This window comes from Genypterus blacodes, unplaced genomic scaffold (assembly GCF_046128005.1).
Source record: "Genypterus blacodes isolate CSIRO-AG114 ecotype Tasmania unplaced genomic scaffold, CSIRO-AGI_Gbla_v1 ptg000056l_1, whole genome shotgun sequence".
In the NCBI taxonomy this organism is placed as follows: domain Eukaryota; kingdom Metazoa; phylum Chordata; class Actinopteri; order Ophidiiformes; family Ophidiidae; genus Genypterus; species Genypterus blacodes.
This window is the reverse complement of record NW_027466868.1, coordinates 229,192-254,760: the sequence shown is the minus strand read 5'-3', so window position 1 is coordinate 254,760 and position 25,569 is coordinate 229,192. Positions and strand designations below refer to the sequence as shown.

General features: G+C 46.1%; 3 protein-coding genes across 4 annotated transcripts; 2 read left to right on the top strand and 1 right to left on the bottom strand.

Moving 5' to 3' along the window:
* The first annotated feature begins 188 nt into the window (after positions 1 to 188).
* Positions 189 to 8,348, top strand: pspc1 (paraspeckle component 1). The gene is made up of 10 exons (XM_076152448.1): positions 189 to 704; positions 1,267 to 1,416; positions 1,536 to 1,687; positions 1,812 to 1,907; positions 2,088 to 2,284; positions 2,431 to 2,515; positions 2,613 to 2,718; positions 5,289 to 5,346; positions 6,961 to 7,100; positions 7,456 to 8,348. Exons 1-10 carry the CDS (start codon positions 324 to 326, stop codon positions 7,708 to 7,710), a joined length of 1,620 nt encoding a protein of 539 aa, XP_076008563.1. The 5' UTR covers positions 189 to 323; the 3' UTR covers positions 7,711 to 8,348.
* A 5,822-nt stretch (positions 8,349 to 14,170) lies between these two features.
* LOC143002360 (rho GTPase-activating protein 20-like) lies at positions 14,171 to 19,975 on the top strand. Its single transcript, XM_076152432.1, has 15 exons — positions 14,171 to 14,250; positions 15,058 to 15,231; positions 15,427 to 15,576; positions 15,667 to 15,708; positions 15,837 to 15,921; positions 16,007 to 16,084; positions 16,214 to 16,280; positions 16,382 to 16,564; positions 16,654 to 16,832; positions 16,933 to 17,097; positions 17,538 to 17,650; positions 17,745 to 17,937; positions 18,137 to 18,245; positions 18,387 to 19,201; positions 19,313 to 19,975. Exons 1-15 carry the CDS (start codon positions 14,171 to 14,173, stop codon positions 19,973 to 19,975), a joined length of 3,096 nt encoding a protein of 1,031 aa, XP_076008547.1.
* Positions 19,976 to 20,751: 776 nt separating this feature from the next.
* LOC143002389 (adrenodoxin-like) lies at positions 20,752 to 24,543 on the bottom strand. 2 transcript variants are annotated; one of them, XM_076152470.1, is made up of 5 exons: positions 24,121 to 24,543; positions 22,597 to 22,721; positions 22,356 to 22,485; positions 21,945 to 22,074; positions 20,752 to 21,912 (listed from the first exon to the last, which is right to left on the bottom strand). In XM_076152470.1, exons 1-4 carry the CDS (start codon positions 24,243 to 24,245, stop codon positions 21,966 to 21,968), a joined length of 489 nt encoding a protein of 162 aa, XP_076008585.1. In that variant the 5' UTR covers positions 24,246 to 24,543; the 3' UTR covers positions 20,752 to 21,912; positions 21,945 to 21,965. The 2 variants fall into 2 exon arrangements, with proteins under 2 accessions (XP_076008585.1, XP_076008584.1); XM_076152469.1 differs by having other exon boundaries at positions 20,752 to 22,074.
* Between the last annotated feature and the right edge of the window lie 1,026 nt (positions 24,544 to 25,569).

Here is a 25,569-nt window from a genome sequence, read left to right as displayed (position 1 = left end):
CTGTTCCAATTTGTAATGTGCCTTATTGGCAATTTTTTCACTTCCTCACATTTTTTCCTCTTGAAAACATGTAAATACACATGTGTAATATGTGTAACTGGAGGGGGTGGAGGGGCCCAAAACACAACTCTGTCAGGGCCCCGGAACTCCTAACTGCGCCCCGGGCCGCCGGGTCTCAAAGCGTGAAGCGGGTTGCGCGCGCAGTCGTCGCCATCTTGAAAACGGATGTTTTGGGCGCTCTGCTCCACGGTCCCCCTGGCGCCTCTCTTACCCTACAAACTTGGCGAAATTACGATATTGTCGCACTAAATATTTAGTCGAACATGGCCAACCGAAATATGCAGCAAGCGAACGCGAACAATAACGACTCTCCTCAACCGGCAATACGCGGGACCGACTCCCCGGGCATGGAGCAGCCAGCGGGAAACAAAGGAAGCCCAGCGCCGCCTCCTCAGCAGCCCTCTGCGGCCGAGCCAGTTGAAGAAGCCGCGGAGGGAAGCGGGGAAGGCTCGGTGGAAATGACCCTGGACCCCAAGAGCTTTCGCAGGGTTGGAGAGAAGACCTTCACCCAGCGCTGCCGCCTCTTCGTCGGTAATCTTCCGCTGCATTTACCCGAGGAGGAGTTCGTGAACTTATTCTCAAAATATGGGAATACTAGCGAGGTTTTCATCAACCGAGACCGGGGGTTCGGGTTCATTCGTTTGGTGAGTTAGTTTGGTTCAATCTGAGTTATTGTAGCTTCTGCTTGTGTTGAAATACTTGAATATTACTACATTTCTTGGCTCACTAGAAACACCAGATGTGTTACCAGGGGTTACCTTGTGTCACATCTATTACTACCTTCTTTGCACTGCCAAATTACGCGAAAGGCACAACAGAATTGCACACAGAGAAGTAAATTATGACCCACATTTTGACCCCTGCTATGCAAATTATGTCAACAACTATAATTTCTTCGTAGGCAGAATGAGACACTGACTAAACTGAGCGATGTGGCTGCTTGAGTGAACCTCAGGAGAACAAATCAATAGAGTAGAATCAATGAATTGAGCTCATATGCCTTTTGTGCATCAGTGTGCAGTATTGAATCGTCATTATTATGCAATGAATTCAGGTCTTTGTGTGGCCTATGTATGTCATATTTGTATTTACACTGCTAGTAACACATTCCTCATAGAAAATAACAAGGTATTTACCTATTATTGTACAGTACTACTTGATGTATGACCAGTGTTCTCTTTTTTTCTCACCCCTTTGTCTCTTCAGGAGACACGGACGCTAGCAGAGATCGCCAAAGCCGAGCTGGACGGAATGATTGTAAATAACCGGCCACTCAAAATCCGTTTTGCCTCGCATGGTGCTGCTCTGAAAGTGCGAAACCTCTCACATGTCGTCACAAATGAGCTGCTGGAGGAGGTAAAGTTGTAAATAAAGAATAAAGCCCATAAATCCCTGTAGTCTTGATAATTGATTTGTATGCCCATTATACATCTTACTGCCCTGTACAGTCCTTACAAACCACCTTCTCTCTTCAGGCGTTCTCTCAGTTCGGGCCGGTGGAGCGTGCTGTTGTTGTGACAGATGACCGCGGTCGCCCCACTGGGACAGGGATTGTGGAGTTTGCAAACAAAGCAGCTGCACGTAAAGCCCTGGAGCGCTGCACTGAGGGGGCGTTGCTGCTTACCACGTAAGGCTCGCGGATCGATTGGGGGTCGATAATGGGATGGGCACAGTGTATTTACTGTGACTGAAATGTGTGTTGCATAATGTGAGCGACGGTCAATTAATGTCTGCTTGTATCTTTTCCTCAGCACACCATGTCCAGCTATTGTGGAGCCGTCAGAGCAGGTGGATGATGAGGATGGAATGCCTGAGAAATTGCTGCAAAAAACCCCAAAGTACCACAAGTAAGTACATAACTAATTTTGAAATACAGATACTTAATTTGTCTTAACGGGCCAAAATTACGACACAAGTTGGACTCCTGCACACCAAAGCTTGCATTCCTTTAGCTCTGGTCTGCCTCCTTCAGTATTACACAAACCCTAAATTTGCATTTTATGAGTTAAATCATTTTTTTGTCCCAGGGAACGTGAGCAGCATCCACGCTTCGCTCAGCCGGGGACCTTCGAGTTTGACTTCTCCTCTCGCTGGAAAGCTCTAGATGAGATGGAAAAGCAGCAGAGAGAGCAGGTGGACAGGAACATCAAAGAAGCCAAGGAGAGACTCGAGGCTGAGATGGAGTCGGCCAAACACGAACACCAGCTGATGTTAATGAGACATGGTACGGACACGTCTGGAGCTCTGCTATAAGTTGGCACTTTGCTGCCAGCCTTCAAATCTCTTTTCAAGTCTTTTACTGTGTAATAGAGATCAGCGATCATGATGAGAGCCATCACATGTACAGTACTCTCCTCTTTCTTTCTCCAGATCTAATGAGACGACAGGAGGAGCTGAGGAGGCTGGAGGAGCTTCGCAACCAAGAGCTGCAGAGACGAAAGCAGATAGAGATGAGGTATGTGGCCTGATAGTAAGAAGCCTCCAGCTGAACCAGAGAACCAGAAGCTTGTTGATCAGTATTGTGTGTTTGACCTCCCTCTGTCTTCCTGTAGGCACGAAGAGGAGAGGAGGAGGCGGGAGGAGGAGATCATCAGACACAGAGAGCAGGAGGAGCTGAGACGGCAGCCAGATGGCTTCAAACCAAACTTCATGGACGCTGTGAGTACTGCTGTACATGTAGACAAATGTTTGAGTAGAGCACACACAAGTCAGTGTTGGGGAGTGGACCACAGAAATATGAAAACAAAAGGGTGGTGGATATTAAGTCTTTCTCACCGTGCAGAAGCATCTACATACAACACGAACAAACACACAGACATTCATATATGTAGAAACAGATCAGGGGTTATCCTTTGAAATACAAGTGCTTTATTTATTTATCTATTTGATTTGATTTGCCTTTAAGTAGCAGGAATCGTCCCGTTAGACTTTCACCATAGTTTGAATGGGTTTGACAAGTAGCAATAACATGTATGGCTCAGATGCTTGCCAGTTTCTCCTGCATGTTAGTGGACCGATCAGACTGTTACACACTGTTGATGCTCCAACTGCTTGTTACCACAGTTGACAGGTTATTGTTGTTGTTTTTTGTCCTCTTCTGTTCATTTCTCTTCATATTGGGTCACTACACATACACACTGATTCCTTAGAAACACTAAGGTAGCTGATCCTCTGCAGATTTCCTTCCCTCCACCCCAGGAATGATGCAAACAGCCAAAGCTGCAACCTTTACAAAAATGCTATTAAAATCCTTTATTTTTCTATAGATAAGCTCTTATTGTAGCAATGCCATCAAACAACTCTGTTTGTTGTGTCAAGCCACTCATGGGTTAGGTTTTGATATCATCTTCAGTAATATTGAAGTTTCTCTCATAAAGGGAATATGTTTCACAAATTGTTCACTTGGTCTCTTTTTGGTGATAAGTATTTCTTATATTGCATTTCCATTTGGTCAGAAATCTACAATATGAAAAGTTTTTGCTCTTGGATCTTTTCCTGGAACTGTAAGCACTTTTTGCACTCCACATGTACAGCAATTAGTCATAATAACCCCCAATCAAAAACTCTGCTGTGTCAGAGAGGAGGAGACGTCCAACATGAAACACTTCACTGTCAGGCAATGAACATGAGACCAACTACCTGTCACATTAAGACACACTGTTGTCCAAACCCTGTGTCGTAGTTGCATTTAAATGAACCTTAAGAGATATGCAGTCATTTAAATGCACAACTAAGAGCTCCAGTCTGGACCTCATGTGTAAACTGATGCGTGTGTGTTGAACCCATTGGGTTACAACCAAGTACTTTATTGCACAAGAACTTTAAGAATTCAAGAACCTTTTGTTTTTTTCTGTACCAGGGAACCAGGTTTCATTACAGTGCCAAAACTCTTGTTCCTGAACCTTTTTTAGCTTGTTTTCCGAGTACTTGGAGCACATTAGGAATATGAGAGTACGCCCATAAAAGGGTGTGCGTTTCTGCATGTTTGTGTGCGATTTGACTGATGAGATCTATGTGGTTTGGTTTGTAGTCGTAAAGAATTGGCGTTCGCCTGAATTAATGAAAAATACTTTGATGTTTAAGCAAAACAGTTGACAAGTGAAAATGCCTAACTCTCTATTTCCTACAGGAACAAGCTGTTGCTGTTTGTCCCCCCCTCCCCCGAATTCACTCACCATTGCTCATACACCTCATGTCTTTGTAGAAATCTTTACAGTACTTATATGTGATAGTGGAATAGTGAATCTAGAGTAAAGCACGGCTGACAATAGTTCATAGTTATGTCTTAGGTAAATTTCACTTCAAACTGACTTAGTGAAACATTTTCGTGAATTTTACCCCGGATGCTTGCAGGTTGGATTTTGTGTGTGTGTGGAAAAACAAAGAGTGACAGCGGCGATGAGACTGTGAATGAAACGTTTCCCTTATTGTGTTCTTTCTCGGTGAATGTGGATAAAAACTTTAACACCTGTCATGTGTGAATGAATGAATGAACGAACGAACGAACAGACAGCATGACGTCTGCTTTGTCCCTTTTGTTGCTCAAAATGTGAGCATTCACTGAGAATTTGACAAATCCAGAGTAGTAAGAGTCTCCATCTGTCGGTGAAGTAGCTGCCTCGTTACGACCCAACTACTGATGTGCTGTAGTCTCTTATTTACCTTAATATGCTAATGAGTTTATAAGTATAAAGGCCACAGTATGCTTCATCCAACAGCATGTGACGTGTTCATACAACACACAGAAGGCCTTCCCTCAAGTGATACTTTGCACCATTCTCCCTGTGTTTTGATTCATGTCTCAACAAAGACACACACACACCTCGTCCTCCCCTCCTGTCCTAAACACAGTGACCTTATTGGGTCTCTGGTGTGTGTTGGATGAAGCATACAGTAGATTTAGTGTCGCCAGGTTTCTCTACAAACAGTCAATTCACAGTTGAGACAGCCACATAGAAAATGTAGCCAGGGCGTGAAAAGAGAGGAGGAAGAGGAAAGTAGCTCAACCTTCCACCCTTATAATGAACATTTAATGACATTCACAGGTGGAAGGATTCATTGGCTGGTTACCTAGCTGTGATGTGTGTGTGTGTGTGTGTGTGTGTGTGTGTGTGGTCATTTCATCGTCTGTACGCTGTGTTGAGTGTGAGTTTTGCACAGTAGGCCGTCTGCTGAAGAACTGTTAGCGGCGTTTTTGTTGTCTGAAGGCTCTTCTTCACTTCTTCCAGAGAGAACAGGAAATGAGAGTGGGTGAGCTGGGCCCTCGTGGAGCCGTTAATATGGGAGGTACGAGCATGAGTGGAAGGACTCGTCACTACTGACACAACACCAGACGTGACCAGCTAATGATTGTTGCCTCAGTGAAATGTGTCCCTAATGTATGTGCAGGATGTGTGTTTTGATATTAAATGGGAGGAAAGGATGTCACTTAAGATGCAAACCGTGACAACCCAGTGTCAGGACTTACAGTCAACTCTGAGGGGGGTCTTTGTTACGGGGGGGTGGAAGGGGTGGGGTTCCATAGCCGACAATGTTTGGTCCCTGAGCTCTCATCCTCATGTGTGCAGATCTACACCAAGGGTTCGATGGCGCCCCATCTGGTAAACGTGAATCAGGCCTGGAAGTGAACACGGGCAGTAAAGGCACACGTCTCCTTATTTGTAACTGGAACAGAATTGATAGTGTGATCTGCTCCACGGTGCAGAATGAGGGGCCGGGGACCAAAGCTTTGCCAGTGTGCGATGTTAGACTGTATGAGGATCATGGTGGTTCCTCACCATAGCAACACTTTATCCCAGGATTGCACATCACCTTTATAAACTTGACTGTTAGACTTGTCTTTATAGCACAATGTAGTAGGACTCTACCAAGAAAATGTGTGTGTGCATGTGCGTGCGTGTGAGAGAGAGAGAGACACACACACAATCACTAGTGTATCTGTGTTTTCTTACACTCTACAGAACCATTCCTCATTCCTCTGTCATAGTGCTTCATGGTGATATCACTCATGTATTTATACCAGATGTAGTTAAGTAACTTAAAATAGAACATTTCCTGAGTTTAAACCAATCATCAAAGACCGGGGAGTAAGTGAGGAGGGAGGATATAAAGTAGTGTGCTGTGTAACGTATCCTTATTCGCCTGGCTCCCCGGTGCTGCCGGGCATCTGGGGGGTCTGGTTGAGAGGAGTCTGGTTCTGTATCTGTGCCTGGGTCGAGGCTTCAGCGCCGAGTCGGTGAATGTTGTGACTGCCCTCTGGTGGAGTTTAAGTAAATTGTGCAGGAGTCACCAAATATCAACAACCAAGTGCTTATTATTCATGTTATTGTAGTTTTGGATTCAAACAGTTTAGTGTGTGTGTGTGTGTGTGTGTTGTTTCTGCTATTGAACTCCATGTCTTTAACTTCTGGGCCTCTTGGTTATGGGGTTATGTTGCGGTTGATTGGGACTGAAGTTATGGGACACCTGCGCAGGTCAAAGGTGATGTGCAATCCAAGGTTGAACTAGTAAAGAGATGTGTCTTGGCCACAAATTTTAGTATAGTATCATTTTAAAAGTTCATTTTGATCATTTGATAATGTGCTCTCTCTCGTCAATATCTGTCAATTGTGCGACTTAATCCAGGAGCTGCTTTCTGTTTTGAATTAACGTTGGCTTTTGGTTGTTATTTTAACTCTTACTTGCTCTGTTTGTTGATGAGCTCTCTTGAAGTTAACTACACAAAGATTATTCTCATAGCGATAATAAATACCAGAATTCCTCGGTATCAAACCACTTCCCAGTGCAGTAGCTGTTGACCAAAAGCCAGTGTTAAGTCAGATCTGTAAGAAGTTTCCTCCGGGGCGTTGTCATATTTAACCGTGGAGTGACCAACAGATCCCTCCGTTGTTTTGCGTGTAGATGGCTATAACCAAGCCTCTGCAGGGCCCAGTGGTAACCAGGGGCCGCCGCAAATGGGCATGAGTGGAAGGGTCAGCGCCGTTGGCCCAGAGGGAACCCCAAATATGGGCACGCCAGTGATGTCAGAGAATGGAGCCATGGTAATGTATACCAGGAACAAAATTGCGCTCGTTATTGCTTTTTTTGTTGATATTACAAGTGCATTGGGCAACTTAACCTTAACCTTCATAGAACCTGTTTGCCTTAAGAGGAATTAGAGTTTGAAGTTGGGCTTAAATTCGATCAAACTGTCTGGATCGAGTTTTCGAAGACTTGAAAAGTCATCAACCTAATTGGATACTAATACTGTAGACATAACTAATAGACTTATTCCTCTCTCTCTCTTTCCTGACTGCTCGCCCTACGCCCCGTCGTTATTCTCTTGGATGCTGAAAATGAACCCTGACTGATGAAAAACACTCTGTCCCAAATGCCCCCATTATATTGACACCGCAGCGCAATAATAGATTCCTGCAAGGCAGCTCAGTCGGGGGGCGACCAGAGGTTGAATCGCCAAAGCAGCAGCAGCAGCAACAACAGCAGCAGCAGCAGCAGCAACAGCAGCAGCAGCAGCAGCAGCAGCAGCAACAGCAGCCGCAGCCGCAGCCGCCACCACTGGTCCCTCAAGGCGGGCCGGGCCCAGGATTTGGCCGGGGAAGTCCAGTTGGGGCGGAAGTGGATGGTCCAAATAACAAGCGGCGTAGATATTAACCTCTCACTTGGCAGAGCCCCTCCCCCCATTTTTTAAACCCTTTTTTTGTTGACTTGCTGTCGACTCCCCTCGCCGGATAATGAGCCTTTGTTTTGTTTCTCCCTGTAATACAATCTGAACGAGGAAGCTACCAGATCATGCTCTGTATGTTCAGTCTGCAGTGGTGTTGATAGAGAATATTTTTCACAGCATTTCACTTGCCGCATCTCTATTTCCTGACCCGTGTTCTTATTTGTGCACAGTTTTGAGTGAGAAGCGTCCACAGCATGTCCGACAAGGCCTCAGTAGCGGGACGACGTAACCGCGTCCTGGCTTTGCTCCGCTGGGACTCTTTGCATTGAGCTGCCGTGAGTAGAATTATGATAATATGTAGTAGAAGTCAACAGATTATTTATCGGAGTCAAACCAAGACGTCTCTCAATGCAGCAAATAGTTTAATGCCAAATTAACTTTGGATTCAAGTCATCCTCACTCATCAAATGTCTTTAGTTCTTAGGTTTTTGTATGTTGCAGTCGGTTGTCAAACTTATTTTAAATACACTCTAACTGCTTAACTATCCGGCCATTGAGAGAATAATGTTTCAGTGCATCCTGTATTTTGACGGTTACTAAGAAAAAATAAAAAGGATTGCAGGAAGTTGTGTGTGTTTATGATTTGAAATGATTGTCATTTCCATTATAAACCAAATGGACCAACAGCATTTTCCTGATTGACTTCTTTCAATCCCGACTCCTCTTATACAGTTTGTAACCCCGGTGAAGCGCTCAGCTGCTGCTGGTTAGTCTTGGTGCTTGATGTAGAACGCTCCATAGTGACTACAGAGCCACATTACAGTTAAGTTCACACTGGAGAAGCCCCACTTTTACCAAACTCTTTACTTTATGGTAATTTCAATCTAACTATGGTGTTAACATGTTAACTCATTTATAGCCTTAATTGTAATAAAGACATTTTAACATACATCTGAACTAAATGAATGAGCTTTAGATGAGCCAATAGGAGCTGTCCATTTCAGCACCTGCTGTGCTGTGGGGGTTAACATGTGCATCAGGCTCACACATCCCTCTGCCTCTGTCACTCAGCTCTGCGTCATCAAGAACTCAACATAATTGTTTCCAATACAGTCATAATACAAATACTGCCTTCTATGTAATCCTGCTCTTATAGAGTGTGTTTGTGTGGCGCGTTCGTGCATGCGCATATGTGTGTGTGTGTGTGTGTGTTTTGAGCAATGGGGCTCAGGATACATAGGTGTGTACCGTGGCTGTCTGTGTTTGACCATAGAAGCTCTGCATGGAGCAGGGGAGAGTCAGATCCTGACCCCAGCTGTAGTTTAATTAACAGGTAACAACTATTTTCTTTTCTCCTCTTTCATCACAACACACACACACACACACTACTTCTGCAGGCTATTGTCACTGCTTTGAAGAAACGTCTTCTTTCCACTCATATGAACCATGTGCAGATGTGAAGTAATCCCTGTAATTAACTGGTTGTTCTTGGTGAAAAGTATTAAATATACTGCTTACATATTTTTACAACAAACTTTAGTTGTAGTGCAGCTTTTTAGACGGTGTGACAGACAGGACAGCAGCATGGAGGGGTGAGTGATGTAATACATGCAGAAGAGCAAGAAAACAGCTCTGTACATCCAAAATGCAGCAGGGACTTAGAGCCAAGAACAGCAAGCTGGACAAAACAGACTTAAGGTCATGATTGATACCAGACAGACAGGCAGGTTACAGGTTGATATGTTGGTGATAACATACTTACTAACATACATGTATGACCTTTGTTCCTGGTGTTGATACGTGTTAGAGGAGAGATACTGTCCATAAGGTAAAGACTCAACTCGGTCCAAACCTGATGGGGACGGCTTTTAATGAGGACCCTATAGATCCGGACATTAACTGTTTACAATGGGACTGCACACAGCTAGAGTTCAGTGTTATTAACCGTATTGATTAGTACGTTTACATGCAGTAAGCACGCTTCCATTACTACCTTCATCAAAGCCTGGTCAAAGTTCGAACATACCGACTGGATGTTTGCTTCAGCGTGTAGGAACGCCCACACATGATTGACAGCAAAAACACACGCAGTTCACACACTTATGAAGTAAAAAAAATACAGATCAAAGTGTGGATGATAACTTATAAATACCAGCTCCATCGAGTGTTCTCCCTCAGTGGGAGTGGCAGCGTTGGCCGGTCTCATGGAGAGAGGCGGCACACAGAGGAAGACGTTTGTCCTGTTTGTTGCCTTTTCAGCTGAAATGGAAGGATTGATCTGTGGAAACAAATCCATGCCGTCGCTCATTTTTAGACGATTAAAGGAAACAACCAAGCAATCATCTCTAAGAAGTGGAAACAGATTGAATGAGCTGCATTCTGGATGCATATGTTGAGTACAGCTAAAGACAGAATGTTGGGGACATTTGTCAATCCAGCCGTTAGAGAGAGATCATTCTCTTACATTGTCTTCTTCCATCTCTCATAGGTGAGGTGTCTGTGCAGCCTGCAGCGACAAAGGCCAAGGAATGGGTAAACACACACACACAAACACACACTATAAACTGCATAAGTATCTTCACTTGTCTTTAATTTAATAAATGTATCTGCGTCTAATAAAATGATTTACAAACTGCAGTGTTGTGAACGCCTCTGATTTCTAAATGGGTGACAGCACATAACTTCTTTCCAAGTGAACTGGGTCGTGTCTGTAGTTGTTGCTGAGCGATGATTGCTGTATTTTGTCAGATTTTTGAGTAAACGAGTCGAGAAAGAAAGAGGCTTTCACTTATTTGTGTCGTAGAAATACAACAAAACCACAAAATATCTGAGTCATCTTTGTATTATTGATTCCTGTCAGGCTGCCAGGTGTGTGAAGGCAGCTCAGTCGGGTTTGTTAAACTGAGATCCGCACACTTTTCTTTTGTTTCATGCCATGACAGCCATACAGTGTGTAAACAAACACGCTTCATGTTTTGGGTTCTAATCAGTTTCCAACAGGAATTGGAGGGGAGAATCTCATTTCCCTGTTGAGTCATGCAACCATATTCCCAATTGGGGATCAGTAACTTTGCATCTTGTACTTATTTCAGTTCATCACAAAGCCCGTCGTCATCCCCTTACACTTGCTGAGCTCTGAGGCCTGAAGTCAAACATGGCGAGAGCCCAAACATTTGTTTTTCTCTGATATTTTGAAGTCTGGACGCTGATGCAATCAAAGCCACGCTTGATTGATGCTCCGAGCGTGGAAAAGTGTGTTTGTGGCGGGAGCCTGTGAGGAGGAGGAGGAGGAGGGGCTGGCTGCTTTTCTCTGCCGTGCCCAAGGCTGTTCATTATCAACATCAGGGAAGGTAATCATTGAAGTGATCCACTTTTAACGGGGCTGATTGTGGCCAATTTGGGGAATGAACACTTTGTTCACTGGCTGCCCTCGTTCTCTAGCCCAGTTTGTGGCCCACTTCTGTTTCTATAAGTACTATTGATTTTGGGGTAATTTATCTTCTACTAAATGTCCATTTTACCTCAAAGCTCGCCATTAGAATCCATTTAGCTTGGCTTTGTTCCCTCCGTTCAGTGCCTAACACCTTGCAGGCAGGTGTGTGTGTGTGTGTGTACCTGTGATCGTTACCGTTATCTCTGTGTGGCATTCATGAGAGCTAAACTTGACTCCGGTCTCTTATGGTGTTAAAGGAGAATCTGTGTAAGAGCAGAATATGTCCTACATTACAACATTCTGTCCTAGATTGCAGTCGGTGCTCATCCTGATCGTGACTCAGAGACACTAAAGTCTATAAATGAGTCTGCAGCCCCGGAGCATCCAGCAGCAGACTGGCTCTTGACCTTTGATCTCCCGTCTGATCTAAACAAATTCTAGAGTTCTGAAGCAAAAAAAGTGTTCCCACGGTTACTCTGAACTCCTCCTGGAAGCTTTGACAGTCTGTTCATCTCAGCTGAGTTATGAGAACTGGACCAACTGGGCTGGGCTCCCCAATGTTGCTCTTCAGGGTGAGGACCTACAAGACACCATGGAGCTATATATGGTAAGGTGTGTGTGTGTGTGTGTGTGAGAAACGATCTGCGTTCCTGGTCTTCAGAGGTCCATATGAGTGCAGAGGACCAACATTACATCACATCGCAGGTTTCCACATTGATTTTATACTTCACTTTGTTTTGTGTACATTTCTTGTAACAATCTGATCTGCGTGGGAAGAAAAGTGAACAAAGTGACGCATTTATTTTGAACTCTGTGTGAGGAAAAAGATGCCTCTCTCTCTCTCCCTCTTCCTCTCCCTCCTCCTCTTCCTCTTCCCATCCTTTGCAGCGTGTTGGCCCCGCCCCCTCTCCGTGCGTAAAGGCGCATTAAGAAGTGGCCACAGTCATTGATTATCCAGACCGGAGCGCTCGGGAGGAGGTTCAGGTTCCAAAGCTGAGGCTCCTGAATTTATCCTCGTTTCTTCTTTTTTTATTTTTTACGCACGCCGGTTTACAGAGAAACACCAACAAGATTTTGTCGTAACTTTTACGCGTTGAAATGTTTGATTTCTTCCGCAGAGGAACTTTCTGGGTGGGATTGTCTCCTCTGCTTTACCGGAGGACAGCTGGTTACTGAGCTGCGGCGCGTCCGGAGGCTGAATGGACAACATGTCTCCGCAGCAACGACAGGACAACCTCAGTCGAGTCGGTGGACAAGAAGAAAACAAAAGGGTATCTCGTTTCCGCTACAGTTTTGAGGGTTAATGAGGGGCGTAGAAATGTTAAACTATAATATATCTGATCACTGATTTGAGTTCTTGTAGCCGTGGTGACGTGAACACGGAGGTGCAGCGCGTTTGAATGAGTTGATTGTAAGACGAGTGATGGGTGACGGGTCAGAGTTCAAGACTTTTTTACCGGGGTGACATCCCGTCACCATAACGACAAATACCTGAACACATCACACACACGGCGCCTTTGTCGGACCTTAACAGAACCATAACCATGTTCACAATCGATTCTAATGAGGAGTCGATCACTAAATGAACGCAGATCCGTGAAGTTCACTGTTTGATCTAAACTAATTTGATTGTTTTGCCTGTTAATTATTACGCTTACAATGTTTATTATTACGTCTATGTAACAAGGTCCTTAAATGTGTCTTTTTGCAGGATGGTCTTTAGTCTAAGTTATAATATCAAACACATGGAGAAAATACATATAGTTCAGAAATGTAAAGATCTAAAAGTGAAATCTGATAGTAAAATGATTGAAATCCACTTTCTGGTCTGTCGCCTCCAGCTGTAGATGTCCTCCTCTGAAACTGTGAAGATCTACAATCAGTCTGAACGTCTGACAAAGTCTCACTTGACCTCACTTTGGGTTAAATACATGAAGTTTTCATTTCGGTCTGAGAGTTCTGGAGTTCTTTCCCACCAGCAGACTTGTATCTTCTGGTTTTTACACAGAGCTGAAAGCTGCCATTGTGGCTGACGTGAGAAGGAATGTTTCACCACTCTGTGACCCTGCTAAATCTTTGATATTACATTGTGAAATGTCAATAATGTGTGGACATGAAGGGGAGAGAAAAAATGACCTCTGGAGTTTGTGGATTTTCGGAACAGTTAGTTTTAAAAAGCAGACATGAGTTTCAAACCTGATTCTAACGACCAGGAGAAGATCAAATGAGTAAGTCTGGCTCCTAAGTGGAATTCCTAAACGCAGGGGAACATCTGATTAAGCTTGTTGATCATGCTGTTCCATACATCCCTCATGCAGTTACAGTGCTTAGAGTGTTTGCAGACCTGGCATTAATCACAAGAACTCAAGGTAGAAGCTGGCGTCAGATAGAACACACTGTACGTTCACATGCTCCTGATCCAGCCTGAACAACTGCTCATAAATCACAGAGCACGTCCAACAGGAAGTCACACTCCTATACCACACACGTCTGCATACAGATTGTTTATCGTATACGTGCAGCAAAACAATTATGAGTTGTGTAAGGTTGTCGGTCTGCTCCACGCTCACAAAATCCTTTCAACAATTAGATTAAAATGAATCTCAAACGCTCCCTGTGAGGAAATTAGGATAATAGGATCTGAGTGGGGCGGAAAGCAGCAGGTGGTCTGAGCGCTGAGGGAGCTGAGGATTATATTGGGCGCTGCAGTGGCACGTTTCCATCAGGACGGGTTGTGTTATAGTTATAGCAGCAGCGTGAGAGGATTCAACACTATAAAGTATTGTGAAGCCGATCAAACGTCGGCGCCTGGCTTATCTTCACGCTTCAACATTCCTGTGTCCAATCTCTCCAGCCGCACTCCGACGGTTCCTGTCGTTTTTGGAGGCCGCGGCGAGTCCTGACATCTGTGATGAATGTGCCGATCATTACTGAGCGTGTAAACATGCGTGGTCGCCCCCAACCTCAACCTTCTCAACCTCGCCTTTCTGTCTTCTCTTCTTCTCTTCTAGAGGATGACGCAGAGTTGTCGCCGTCAGTCCGCCCCGTCCACGGTCCTCACCAAGGCTCTCACCAGGTCCAAGACCATCTCCAGGTAACAGTGATTACACAACAGCAGCTCAGCTTCTCCTAGAAAGAACTAGAACCTATTCTCACACACACACACACTTGGCATGCCACAGGTGTAAAGCCAGGACGTTTAGATTGAGACGTTGGGATGGATAATCCTGCTTGGGCCAGGAGGAGGATTAGGAGTTTCTTCACACTGCAGGCAGGAAAGTGATGTAACCTCATTATATGGATCCTGGAGAGGTGGACAACAAATGACCTGCACACACACTCGTTACCATTTCCTCCCCCTTGCTTCTGCTCTTGAATCAACTCACATACACACACACACACACTTGCAGTTGCTCATATGATCCATGAATCCTTTTCTGTTCTTCTGCTACCTTATTTGTAGAGACAGTGTGCTCTCTGACATCGACGCCGCCATCTCTTACATCCTAACAAAATGTGTTACCATGCCAACCCAGGTGCACCTTATGTAGATTTTGGCCAAAGTGGGCTGAAAGGAGAACATCACTGAGATCATAGACGTCTCCAGCTCTTGACCCAGGGAAGCGAGCAAATCAAAGACGGGAGGAGAGAGAGAGAGAGAGAGAGAGAGAGAGAGAGAGAGAGAGAGAGAGAGAGAGAGAGAGAGAGAGAGAGAGAGAGAGAGAGAGAGAGAGAGAGAGAATAATCCAATAAAGATAGAGAGAGAAATGTTTGATGAGTTGGCTGCTGCTCATGGTTACAGAGCAGTCACACTGTAGCAGAGGTTGGTGATAGAATTACAGCCGTTTTTCTCTCCAATCCCTGAAGTATACGACTGTGTGTGTGTGTGTTGTGGTTCCAGGGAGAGCCTGCTGGTCCCCGTGTGTCCGGACACGTGTCCTTTGGTCCAGTCCCTGCTGTCGGGCTCTGACAGGTCGCTCCTTCTGCACTGCCACGCTCAGCTGAAGACCGGACTGCAGACTCAGGACAGACACCTCTTCCTGTTCAGCGACATACTGGTTATCGCCAAGGCCAAGTAAGGGCACGTGTGTGTGTGTGTGTGTGTGTGTGTGTGTGTGTGTGTGTGTGTGTGTGTGTGTGTGTGTGTGTGTGCATTGATTCACAGGCAAACCAGTTTCGGGTTTTCAAAATCCAGTGTAGGGTTCAGATTAGATGTGTGTTGTTTCGAGTGTGTGTGTGTGTTTACATTAGGTCCTCTCTGCATTGCCAGGTCAGCCAACCACTTCAAGCAGAAGGCCCAGGCGAGTGTGTGTGAGATGTGGATGGCAGGCTCCATAGAGGAGGTGTGTGAGGGCAGCATCAACCCAGAGAGGAGCTTCGTCATGGGTTGGCCCACCTGCAACTGCGTGGCTACTTTCAGGTAGCACACAGACACACACACACACACACATGCGCACACACACACACACACACACAGATTTATGATGTTTTCTGTTCATGTTTCCATCAGCTCAGCAGAACAGAAGGAGAGATGGCTTTCCCTCCTCAAAAGGTAAATTGTGCGTAAATTGTGTGTGTGTGTGTGTGTGTGTGTGTGTGCGTGTGCGTGTGTGCGTGTGTGTGTGTGTGAGAGAGAGAGAAAAAACTGATAATTTCCTTTGCTTCTCGCTCTCTCCACAGCTGCATAAAAGAGGAGAAGGAGAGGGAGGAGCCTAAGACGATTCCTCTGCGAGTGTACGGAAAGGGGATCAATAGTTTTGCTACGGTACGTTTACATCCCTACACTTACAAACGCTACGATGCACAACGTCCCGTCTCCTCTGACGTCACCTTAACTGTTCCCTCATTAGACCAAGACTATACCTGTCAGCAACTCCGACTCCACCAACGAGGTCATACGTCTGGCCCTGCAGCAGTTTGGCATCAATGTGAGTGTGGAGTTCCGTCAGGTCGTCCTGTCGGGCGGCGTCACCTAGCAACTCAAAGGAAAGAAACAGCTTTGTGTTTTGTGTTTTACATTTTGTTCTCCTCAGTTTTATCGTCTCTGTTTTCTTCAGGGAAACGTGAAAGACTACCAGCTGTGGGTCATCTCCAAAAGGGACAACGCCCCCTATCCTCTCATTGGTCAGTGGGTCGGACTCAGTGGTTCTGGTTTCACAGATCCTGTATAAGTGGCTCGGTGTCAGAGGCTCCAGTGTGTGATGCGTCTCTTTGCGTGTCCCCAGGTCACGAGTTTCCCTTCAGTATCCTGATGAGTCACGTGAGACATTTGGCGTCTCAGGGAGGCGGCGGCGGTGGCAGAGACGACGCCGACAGACAGAGGGCGCTGCAGCGGCAGGCAGACAGGCACTACCAGTTCATCCTGAAGCCGCACCTACTTGTACCAACACAAGAGCACACGTCTGCAGGTGTGTAGGTGCCATCGTTCGCGGGAAGCAGTGCCAGTGCCCTTGAGCAAACATGTGGTGTTGAGGTTTGACATGTTGTGGCGTTTCAGAGTTGTCCCAGAAGTCCTTCAAGCGGAGACGCTCCCTCATCAACTGGGCCTTCTGGCGGGGCTCCTCATCAAACCTCAGCGACTTGTCGGCATCTCTCGCCGGCGCCTCCCGCGGGTGCCTGTTCGGCCAACCGCTCGGCTCCATTTGTGTGGAGGACTGTCTGCCCAAGCCAATCACAGTGAGCGGGCGCAGCACACTCCCAACGTCCAGCTCAATACTGCCCGCCCTCTGTTTTCACTCAGTATGCATTGCTGGTCATTCGCTCTTTCTCTCCCTAGGACATGCTGACGTTTCTCTACCACGAGGGTTCGTGGACTCGGGGGATTTTCCGTCGGCCCGCCGGCGCTCGGGCCGTCAGGGAGCTGCGTGACTCTCTGGACGGCGGGGAGTTCCAGCTTCCTCTCACGCGAGACCACGTCTTCATCATAGCCGGAGTCTTCAAGGTACGAGATGTGTCAAAAGCATTAGTGACCCACATCTGTTAGAACATCTAAGCTCTTTAACACTCTGTACAGCAACACCAGCAGGACAAGATGTTCAAAACAGGCGTGACTGGATTATCTGGTGAAAGTAATCCCAGGTGATAATATCAGATTATCTGGATCGATCACAGGAGATTCATCACAGGAGTTCTTAAACTGCTCCGTCTTTCTGTGACCGGCGTTTCCTGCAGGAAGTAGTTGGATGCAGATGAAGCTCTCTTAAATTCAGGATTATAATTTAATGGTATATCATTTAACACTTTGGGATGTGTGTGTGCGTGCGTGCGTGCGTGCGTGCGTGCGTGCGTGCGTGTGTGTGTGTGTGTGTGTGTGTGTGTGTGTGTGTGTGTGTGTGTGTGTGTGTGTGCGCGTGTGTGTGTGTGTGTGTGTGTTGTCCTCAGGATTTCTTGCGCAGCGTCCCTGGCAGCCTGCTGTGTTCTGAGCTGTATGAGGAATGGACAGATGTGCTGGAGGAAGAGGAGGAGGAGGAAGAACAGGTGCAGGACATACAGAGGTAACACACACACACACACACACACACACACACACACACACAGTGCATGGATATGAAATCCTGCGCACTAATGGGACCCGGCCTCTGTCTGCAGGATGATTTGTCGGCTGCCCAGAGGAAACGCTTTGTTGCTACGCCACCTGCTGGCAGTGCTGCATGGCATCCGGGGCCACGCCCACGAGAACCAGATGACCGGCTTCAATCTGTCGGTGTGCATCGCTCCCAGTTTGCTGTGGCCCCCCGGAGAGCTGTGCAGCCAGGAGGTGGAGGGCGAGGGGACGAGGAAGGTGAGACGCAGAATGATCTCACACAGCTTACACAAACATGGACTCTTTGAAAGTTTGTTACTAATCTTTGGATTCATGAAGTCCACTGTCAAGCTGCTGGACAAAACTGTAACTTTCTGTGGAATTGCAGGAAAGATAAGGTTAAGATGTTACAAAGATCGTCCTGGTGGCCTTCAGAATGTTTCCTTCTCTCCTCCAGGTTTGCGACTTGGTGAAGTTCATGATTGAACACTGTCAGCAGATCCTGGGAGAGGAACCGTCCTCCCTGTTTGGAGGGCCGCCGCAAAGAGGAGAGGAGAAGGCAACAGGTACAAAAGGGAGTCATCTGACCAGGAGTGTGTTTTTGTGGCCATAAATGTGCAACATGTCTGAATTCTCATATCCTTGGTTTTGCATCAACAACTCTCCCGTCTCTCCCTCTGCTCCACTGCCTCTCCTTGGATCATCAGATTCCTGGCCGGACCCTCTGACCGACTCGCCCTATGACAGTCTGGAGAACGAGCTGGATGGCGACGGCAGCAGCGGCGGCTCGCCAAGCCTCCGCCGCAGAAGTGGAGGGCTCAGCACCGAACCGCTGAAAGGCAGTCTGGACTCGTTTCTCACATTCAGCGACAACGACGAGGACCCTGACCCAGATCTTCCCCCTACACGTGCTCCTCACCGACTGGGGAGAACCAGAGGCGTGCCACGGGACCCAGACACAGCTCCGCCCTGCCCCGGCCACGACCCCTCAGATGCCGGCACGTCCTCCACTCTGCACTCCCTGTCCCTGGAGGCCCGGCGTAGAAGGCGGAGGCGTTCTGAGCCGGCCATAAAATACACGGCTGAGTTTCTGGGTGAGGGTGAGGAGGAAGATGACGAGTTTCCCAGCAGCCACACACTCACTCGCACACACTCCGGGAGTCAGAGCAGGAGGAAGGGATACCAGTCTGAGTCAGGCCCCTCCTCCCCTGCACAAACTCCCCCCTCCCTGGACTCCCTGGACTCCCTTCACTCCCTCGGCAGTGATCAAACCCAGCAGAGGGAACCTCCACAGGCCTCCTGCCCCTACACACAGTTCACCCTGAGCTCCGTTCTGGACCCGGGTGGGCATCCAGAGCACAGGGAGGGTCCAAAAGGGTCCCCGCCCAAAGAGCCACTCAACTGGGGATCTTTGATAGGCAGCAGGGGCCTCCACCCAAACACCTGGCTCAAGAAAGACCGCAGGTTGTCAAGAACCCAACAAGATGACATGGAGAAGGAGGAAGAGGAGGATAAACCTATGGTGAGGACTTTGGCAGATGTTTTTGTGACTCACAGCTTGAATAATTGATGGGATTTGCTTTCTGCACCTGTCTGTCTCTCTCATTGTATCTCTGCATGTGTCTGTGAACAGGACGACGCCGCTGATAAGGCGCTCGGCCCGAGAAAAGGAAACGAGGAAGGAGGAGCAGGAAAACATCAACCCAAGCCCTCCTGCAGACCCTCAAAGGATAGCGTCTCTCCCTACATCCAGTCCCCAGACTCCCAGTTCAGTCTCAGGCAGCTCAATGACATCAACGCGAAGGCAAAGGCCTCGGAGGACGACGCCATCACCAAGCAGAAGCAAGCGACTGAAAACGACGCAACCCAGCGCAAGCAGCCATCACATCCTCTGTTTTACAAGAAGGCAGGTCCGACTCTGTCCCTGTTCAAGTTACACAAGTCTCTCTCCACAGAGGGGGAGCGCAAGGTCAGGCTGGCGCGGCGGCGGGGATCAGAACCCGGACAGCGAGCCGTCGGCCTCTTCCGCTCGAGGCTCCCCAGCGACCCAGGACTGAAGATCTCGCGTGCGGATCTGCGGGGAGGGACGCCAGAGACCCGCTTCTGCCTCTCCCCTCACACCACCAGAGCGGTGAGGGACTACTTCTCGTCCCACCCGCACAGTCACCCCCAGAGCGGCCAGCAGGTGGCGCTGGCCCTGGTAGAGAGTCGCAGAGAGTGGCTGAGGAGGTGCAGTAATCCAACAGCCGAGCCAGACTTTGACCAGCTTCTGTTCGCTGAGGAGTCGTATGTGTGATTGTCAAAATATCCACCAGTGTTTGGAAAGTTCAGAAATACGCTCAGACTGTAAGTATAAACGTTCTCTCCACCTTTAAATGTTACAGACCTGTTAGAACCCAAAACCTGTTGGCCTTATTAGTGTTCAAACCATGCAGTTAAGTGGGATTTAAATTTTGCCTGACATCATGTAGTTTGCTGTATTAGAAGAAACAGGGAGAAACATTTAACTTCAAAACTAAATAGGTACATTTAATCCAGAAGTTAAGATCTTATTGCCACTAAGTGAATGTGATTGGTTTGCGCTTAAATGTCCTAAAAGGCTGAATTCATATTCTCTATTGCCGTCTAAACAGACTGGGTAAAGCCATTTTTGCATCCAATTTGGCCAAAGTTAAAGTCTGCTAAAGGAAACGGCCTGCTGCTGCCTTCTTCATCGTGAACTAGACGGCAAATAGTGAGACGTTATGTTCCGTTACCTTGAAATCAGATTCCATTCATCACGTCAATTAATTGTATAGCAAGATTGTTTACATCATCTACTTGTTCTGGATCTACAAATATGTTGGGAGATATGTCAAAGCCCCTGTGTAGCTGTGTTGTGCTGCCCCCTCTGGTGACAGCAGGTAACTACACCAGAGACGGTTACCCAAGGTAACTAAAGCTCAGAGTTGACTGTCTCAGCCAATCAGAAGCCTCAGAAGTGACCCGTAAATGAGCAGAGGATTCCTTTATCAATTGAAAAAAGAATAGCGGTGTGCATAGTTACTCCTTAGAAACCGAACAAATATTGAGTGTGGAAGTTTATTTACATTTCTGTAGCTGATCCAGATATTGATCCATTGTACAACGACTTTACATGATCAATGACGTACGAGCCGCTCTTAGGTAGGGAGTGTTGAGTTTAATTTAGTCTTATGGACAAATTATGCTTACAACAGCACTTTGCATTTACTTTAAGGTAGTTCTAAGAGATCTTAACTGTCAATTCAGACCTACTTAGCCAGTAGATGTACTTATTAATATTATTTTTTATAGTTTTGATTGACTTGACTGTGATTTGTGAGATTATTCATTAAGGAAACTCTTTAAACATTTGTGCTTTGTTGATTTAACTTCATACTTAAGCTTCCACTTTTTCTTTACCAACTGTTACTTTATTATTCATTATCTTTCTTTAACTGCTTAGGTTTCATGGTGGTACAGTTTTTATAGCCAATACAAGACATTCTTCATATGAGACTCACACACACACACGCAAACTGTATCACACTGATTGTATTCCCTCGCTGTGTTAAGATAAGAAATGTTGCATTTGAGAATTAAAGGACCTGTGAGTGAAATGATGCTGTGTTCTGTTAGATAAGAAATGTGATCTTTATTACATCATGTCCTCTATACATCAGTGTATATATGTTCACTCTAGCTATGTACAATCACATTATGGAATCGTTACATGATTGGATAAAAACCAACAACTTGAGGCGTATAGATACTTTGTAGGATAAAACAATAGACTGGCATAAAGGATGATGGTTAGTGGTGTCCACTATGTTTACACACACGCCACGGCGTTAAGGCAGAAACGCCACAGAGAGGGAAACCTGTGCAGCTGTGCTTCGCTCAGATTACGTCTGCTGCTTCTTTCTGGTTTCAAGTTCCAATCCATTTCCTGCCTTAATCGGAGTACAAGCAAACTTTCAACGTGCATGTAAAGGCGTTTCAGTCAGTGTACGTTGTGTGTGTGTGTGTGTGTGTGTGTGTGTATGTGTGTGTGTGTGTGAGAGAGACAGATGTGGGCACGGCACTGAGGGGAAGGATGGAACCTTCTCTCCATTCCTGGCAAATCCAATCAGCCGGTTTCTTTTTTTTACTTGTTAGTGTAAAGGCACTTCTACAAACTGGAGGACAGGATTGAGTTTGCCTCAGCTCCCATCAGCCCAGCCACACACACACACACACACACACACACACACACACACACACACGAGGACACACTGCTCCTTTTGCTAAGCCGATTCGTCTTGGCTCTGCCTGATGTCGGCTACGCTCTCTGGAACCCTGGCCACTATGCCGTCCAGCGACTTTGTCAGGCAGATCTGGCAACCCAGACGAGACCTGAGGGAGGGGAGGGGAGGGGGAGAGAGACACACACACACACACACACACACACACACACACACACACACACACACACACACACACACACACACACACACACACACACACACACACACACACACACACACACACACACACACACACACACACACAGTGTCTTTGTTAGTGAACCTGATTAATCTCCACTGATCTCATCATTCAAAGAACTCTCTTATCAGCACTGGTGTGTGTGTGTGAGAGTGAGTGAGAGAGTGTGTGTGTATGTGTGTGTTTCTCACGTGTCAGTCAAGCCGTAGGCCAGGTCTAACATGTCCATCTCCTCGTCTGTGACTGGACCCAGTTTCTTGTAGACGTCCTCATCAAAGATCAGATGGCAAGTGGAGCAGGCCAGAGTTCCTTCGCACGCTCCTACACACACACACACACACACACACGCCATAAAATGAAGAATTGGAAGGAGGAGCGCTCAAAAGAAAGACAACTTTGTGTGTGTGTGTGTGTGTGTGTGTGGGCAAATACCGAAGCCATCAATATCAAGGTCTTCGTTAATGACGATGTCGAGCAGCGAGTCTCCTGGTGAGCCCTTCACCGTGATCTTCTCCCCGTCTCTGTTAACGAAGTGGACCGTCACCTTATTGTCTGACCTTAAACACACACACACATACAGAGAGACAGGGGGAGAGAGAGAATAATGTGAGAGTGTGTTCAATCTCCCATTTTTAAGGCCAAACATGACCGCATCTGAAACGGTTTTCCAGTTATCGGTGCGTTTCCACACTTTGCTGCCCTCCTGTGGTCAGATCTGATCACTACACGGTGCATGGAGTTCCTCGTTTCCTTGTTGCATGTGACAGAATCACAGGACAGACATTCTTCCTCTGCTTAACACTGCCTGCTCCACACTGACCCACTGTGCCTGGAGCCGGAGAGAGAGAGTAGTGTGCAGACCTTTGACTCATTAACCTCACAGGCGGGTTACTTCAGTGCACTGTGTCACAGATTAATGAACAATAAAGCAATTCAACATTACGACACCCCGTCATTATTATCAATGTCTCCTCCACCACACTGAAGACGAATCCACACAACTGCAGGAGGGTTCAAGGCTGACGTGAGCACACAAGGCCTCTGTCAATCAGTTTAGAGGCCAAATGGATTCACCACCAAACCTTTTCCGACTCAAAAGGGAAAGCGGCAGGAGTGCAGAGTTATTACGCAACCCAGCCCAGCGGTTCGTCCCTGGGAAGTCCGCCTCAGGGTCGGAGCCTTGCACCTCTGCCAGGAGACGAATCGCTCGGGCCTCCGGGGACGTGTGAAGGCTCGATGTGTGGCAGGCGGCCAACGCAACAACACAACTTCTGCTACATCTTCTGCTCATCAGGGCCTCTGGATGACGTCACTGGGGCGCGTACACACTCAGAGTGCAACAGTCAAGGTTGGCTTCAAAAACACGGTTATAACTTGATGAATACACACTGACAGACAACAAGATGATCAAGTTATTACCTCTAAAGTTCATTTATCTGCAATGTGGAACAAATACTCTATTAATGACTAAGACCACTGATAGAACATAATCTATTCATAGCAAAGTAATCTAACCTACCCGTTACTATTACAAACATTTGTGTTGAATTGTTCATTTGACCTTTCAGACTGTAACTTGTTTTGAATAGATGAAATGTTTTACACAGTTAATTTAAAAATCATATTCATTGATTAGAGATTAGATAACAGAACCTACAAAATTGTATGAATGATTAACTGCTGAAAAGTATTTAAATCTATTAAAACATCACAATTACCCGAAATTTTAGTCATTTTGTACAGTATTTGATAGAGTTAAGAATAAGTAATAATCAAAAACAATAAATAAATAAACAATAAAATAATTTGTATGACTGGAAATGCAGTAATTCTAATTAATAAATAATAACTTATAATGCACAATACGTATTAAAGTGAATCCAAAACAGATGAAATAATAATAATAATAATAAAGTTATCCGGTGCGCTCTTGTACTTTGCCCCGGCTTCACCCACCTCAGAGGCTGCGAGCCGCCGGTGAAACTCCTCTGACCCGTCGGACAGAGCGCCGCCGCCGTCCTCCGCGGACATTGCCGGGCCGTGAGGTGAGCCAGCCTCCTCACCGCGGTGACCAGCGCCATGACAACAACGGGACAGAGACCTGCGGGGGCTGAAGCGAGAATGTGTGGACGGAACACGGACGCTTCAGGAGGACACTTAGCTAACCGAACTAGCTAGCTTCTTCTTCTAGCCTCGGAAAGTCACACCGTCTCTGTCACGGTCATCGCGTAAACCGGCAACCGACTGCTGGGGCTCGTTTAAAGGCAGCGGAGAGAGCGAGTCTATTGGCTTGTGTCAATAATCAAAACAACACGCACACATGTTATAGGCTGCAGGCGCGCTGGACAAATAGGACAGCGGCGATGTGTTGCCTAACCAGGAAACAGACGAAGAACATAACTTCCGGTCACAGCTTCAAAATAAAAAGAAAGCCGGAAGAGCGATCCAAGGTTTGTTTTGGTCAGCGCTGGATAAAGTACCTTGTATTAATTAGTTTTACTTAAATGTTAAAGGTATTTTTTGGGGGTAGTGATTGTACATTAGTATTGAAATTAAGTTATACATTTTGTTCCTCAAATGTGAAAACAGGCAAGACATGTCAGCGTAATAAGACCGGAAGTCAGTTTTGCGTCCTCCATATTAAAGTTGAGCAGCTGTACTTTTACCCTTTTACCTTTTCTTCGCCCTGACATTCCTTTTGCACTCTTTTTTCCAATTTGTTCATTCGGTCGTTCTTTTTCTTTACCACCGGGAGAAGAACAATACCTGTCACGGCAACGACAGCAGGAAGCAAACGTTAGTAGTGGGTAGCTTGGTAATACACTTCTCCTAAAGCCCAGCAGAGGGCAGGAAAAACTCAAACTGAAACAGGTTCTCTTTGTTTTTGTGTTTTCACTCTTCTTCGACCGTTGCAAAACAAACAGACGGCGCTTCTGTGTTGATTATTTGTTTATCCGATGTACACTTTGATGTGTTCGTGTGATGATACAATGTCATTGTGCAGAACCACCTTGTATATCAGCATTACTTTTTAATCAGGAAACTTATTACTTAAAATTATTTTGTGATGATATGTGACACTTTACTCTTGGATTAAGATACAAATTTGTCAAGACATAGAGAAACAACACAGAACAAATAAATTCTATAATACCAATAAGAAAAAAATTAATGAGACTCAAACAAAAAAAAAAGTTTTAAAAAAAAAAACAGAAAAGGAAAAGCTAAGAAGTTGTCGTTTGTGAGTATTGGGAATTCTTACTTAATTCTTACTTAGCTGCACCAAACAATAAATGATATCATATTATCACAGCTACTCAACGTGTTCTTTCTGTCTGACCATGCTTATGTGTCTGATCTCTGGTGTAGCTAAACTGAACAGAGGTTTGACTGTATGTCATGTAC

Coding starts and splice junctions, on each gene's coding strand:
- LOC143002360 (XM_076152432.1), top strand. CDS start 14,171: ATGACGCAGAGTTGTCGCCGTCAGTCCGCCCCGTCCACGGTCCTCACC. Junction 14,251..15,057: donor AGGTCCAAGACCATCTCCAG/GTAACAGTGATT, acceptor TTGTGGTTCCAG/GGAGAGCCTGCTGGTCCCCG. Junction 17,651..17,744: donor CAGGTGCAGGACATACAGAG/GTAACACACACA, acceptor CTCTGTCTGCAG/GATGATTTGTCGGCTGCCCA.
- pspc1 (XM_076152448.1), top strand. CDS start 324: ATGGCCAACCGAAATATGCAGCAAGCGAACGCGAACAATAACGACTCT. Junction 705..1,266: donor GGTTCGGGTTCATTCGTTTG/GTGAGTTAGTTT, acceptor TTGTCTCTTCAG/GAGACACGGACGCTAGCAGA. Junction 2,719..5,288: donor AACCAAACTTCATGGACGCT/GTGAGTACTGCT, acceptor CACTTCTTCCAG/AGAGAACAGGAAATGAGAGT.
- LOC143002389 (XM_076152469.1), bottom strand. CDS start 24,245: ATGGCGCTGGTCACCGCGGTGAGGAGGCTGGCTCACCTCACGGCCCGG. Junction 22,722..24,120: donor GGCGGCTCGCAGCCTCTGAG/GTGGGTGAAGCC, acceptor TGTGTGTTTAAG/GTCAGACAATAAGGTGACGG. Junction 22,486..22,596: donor CCTTGATATTGATGGCTTCG/GTATTTGCCCAC, acceptor GTGTGTGTGTAG/GAGCGTGCGAAGGAACTCTG.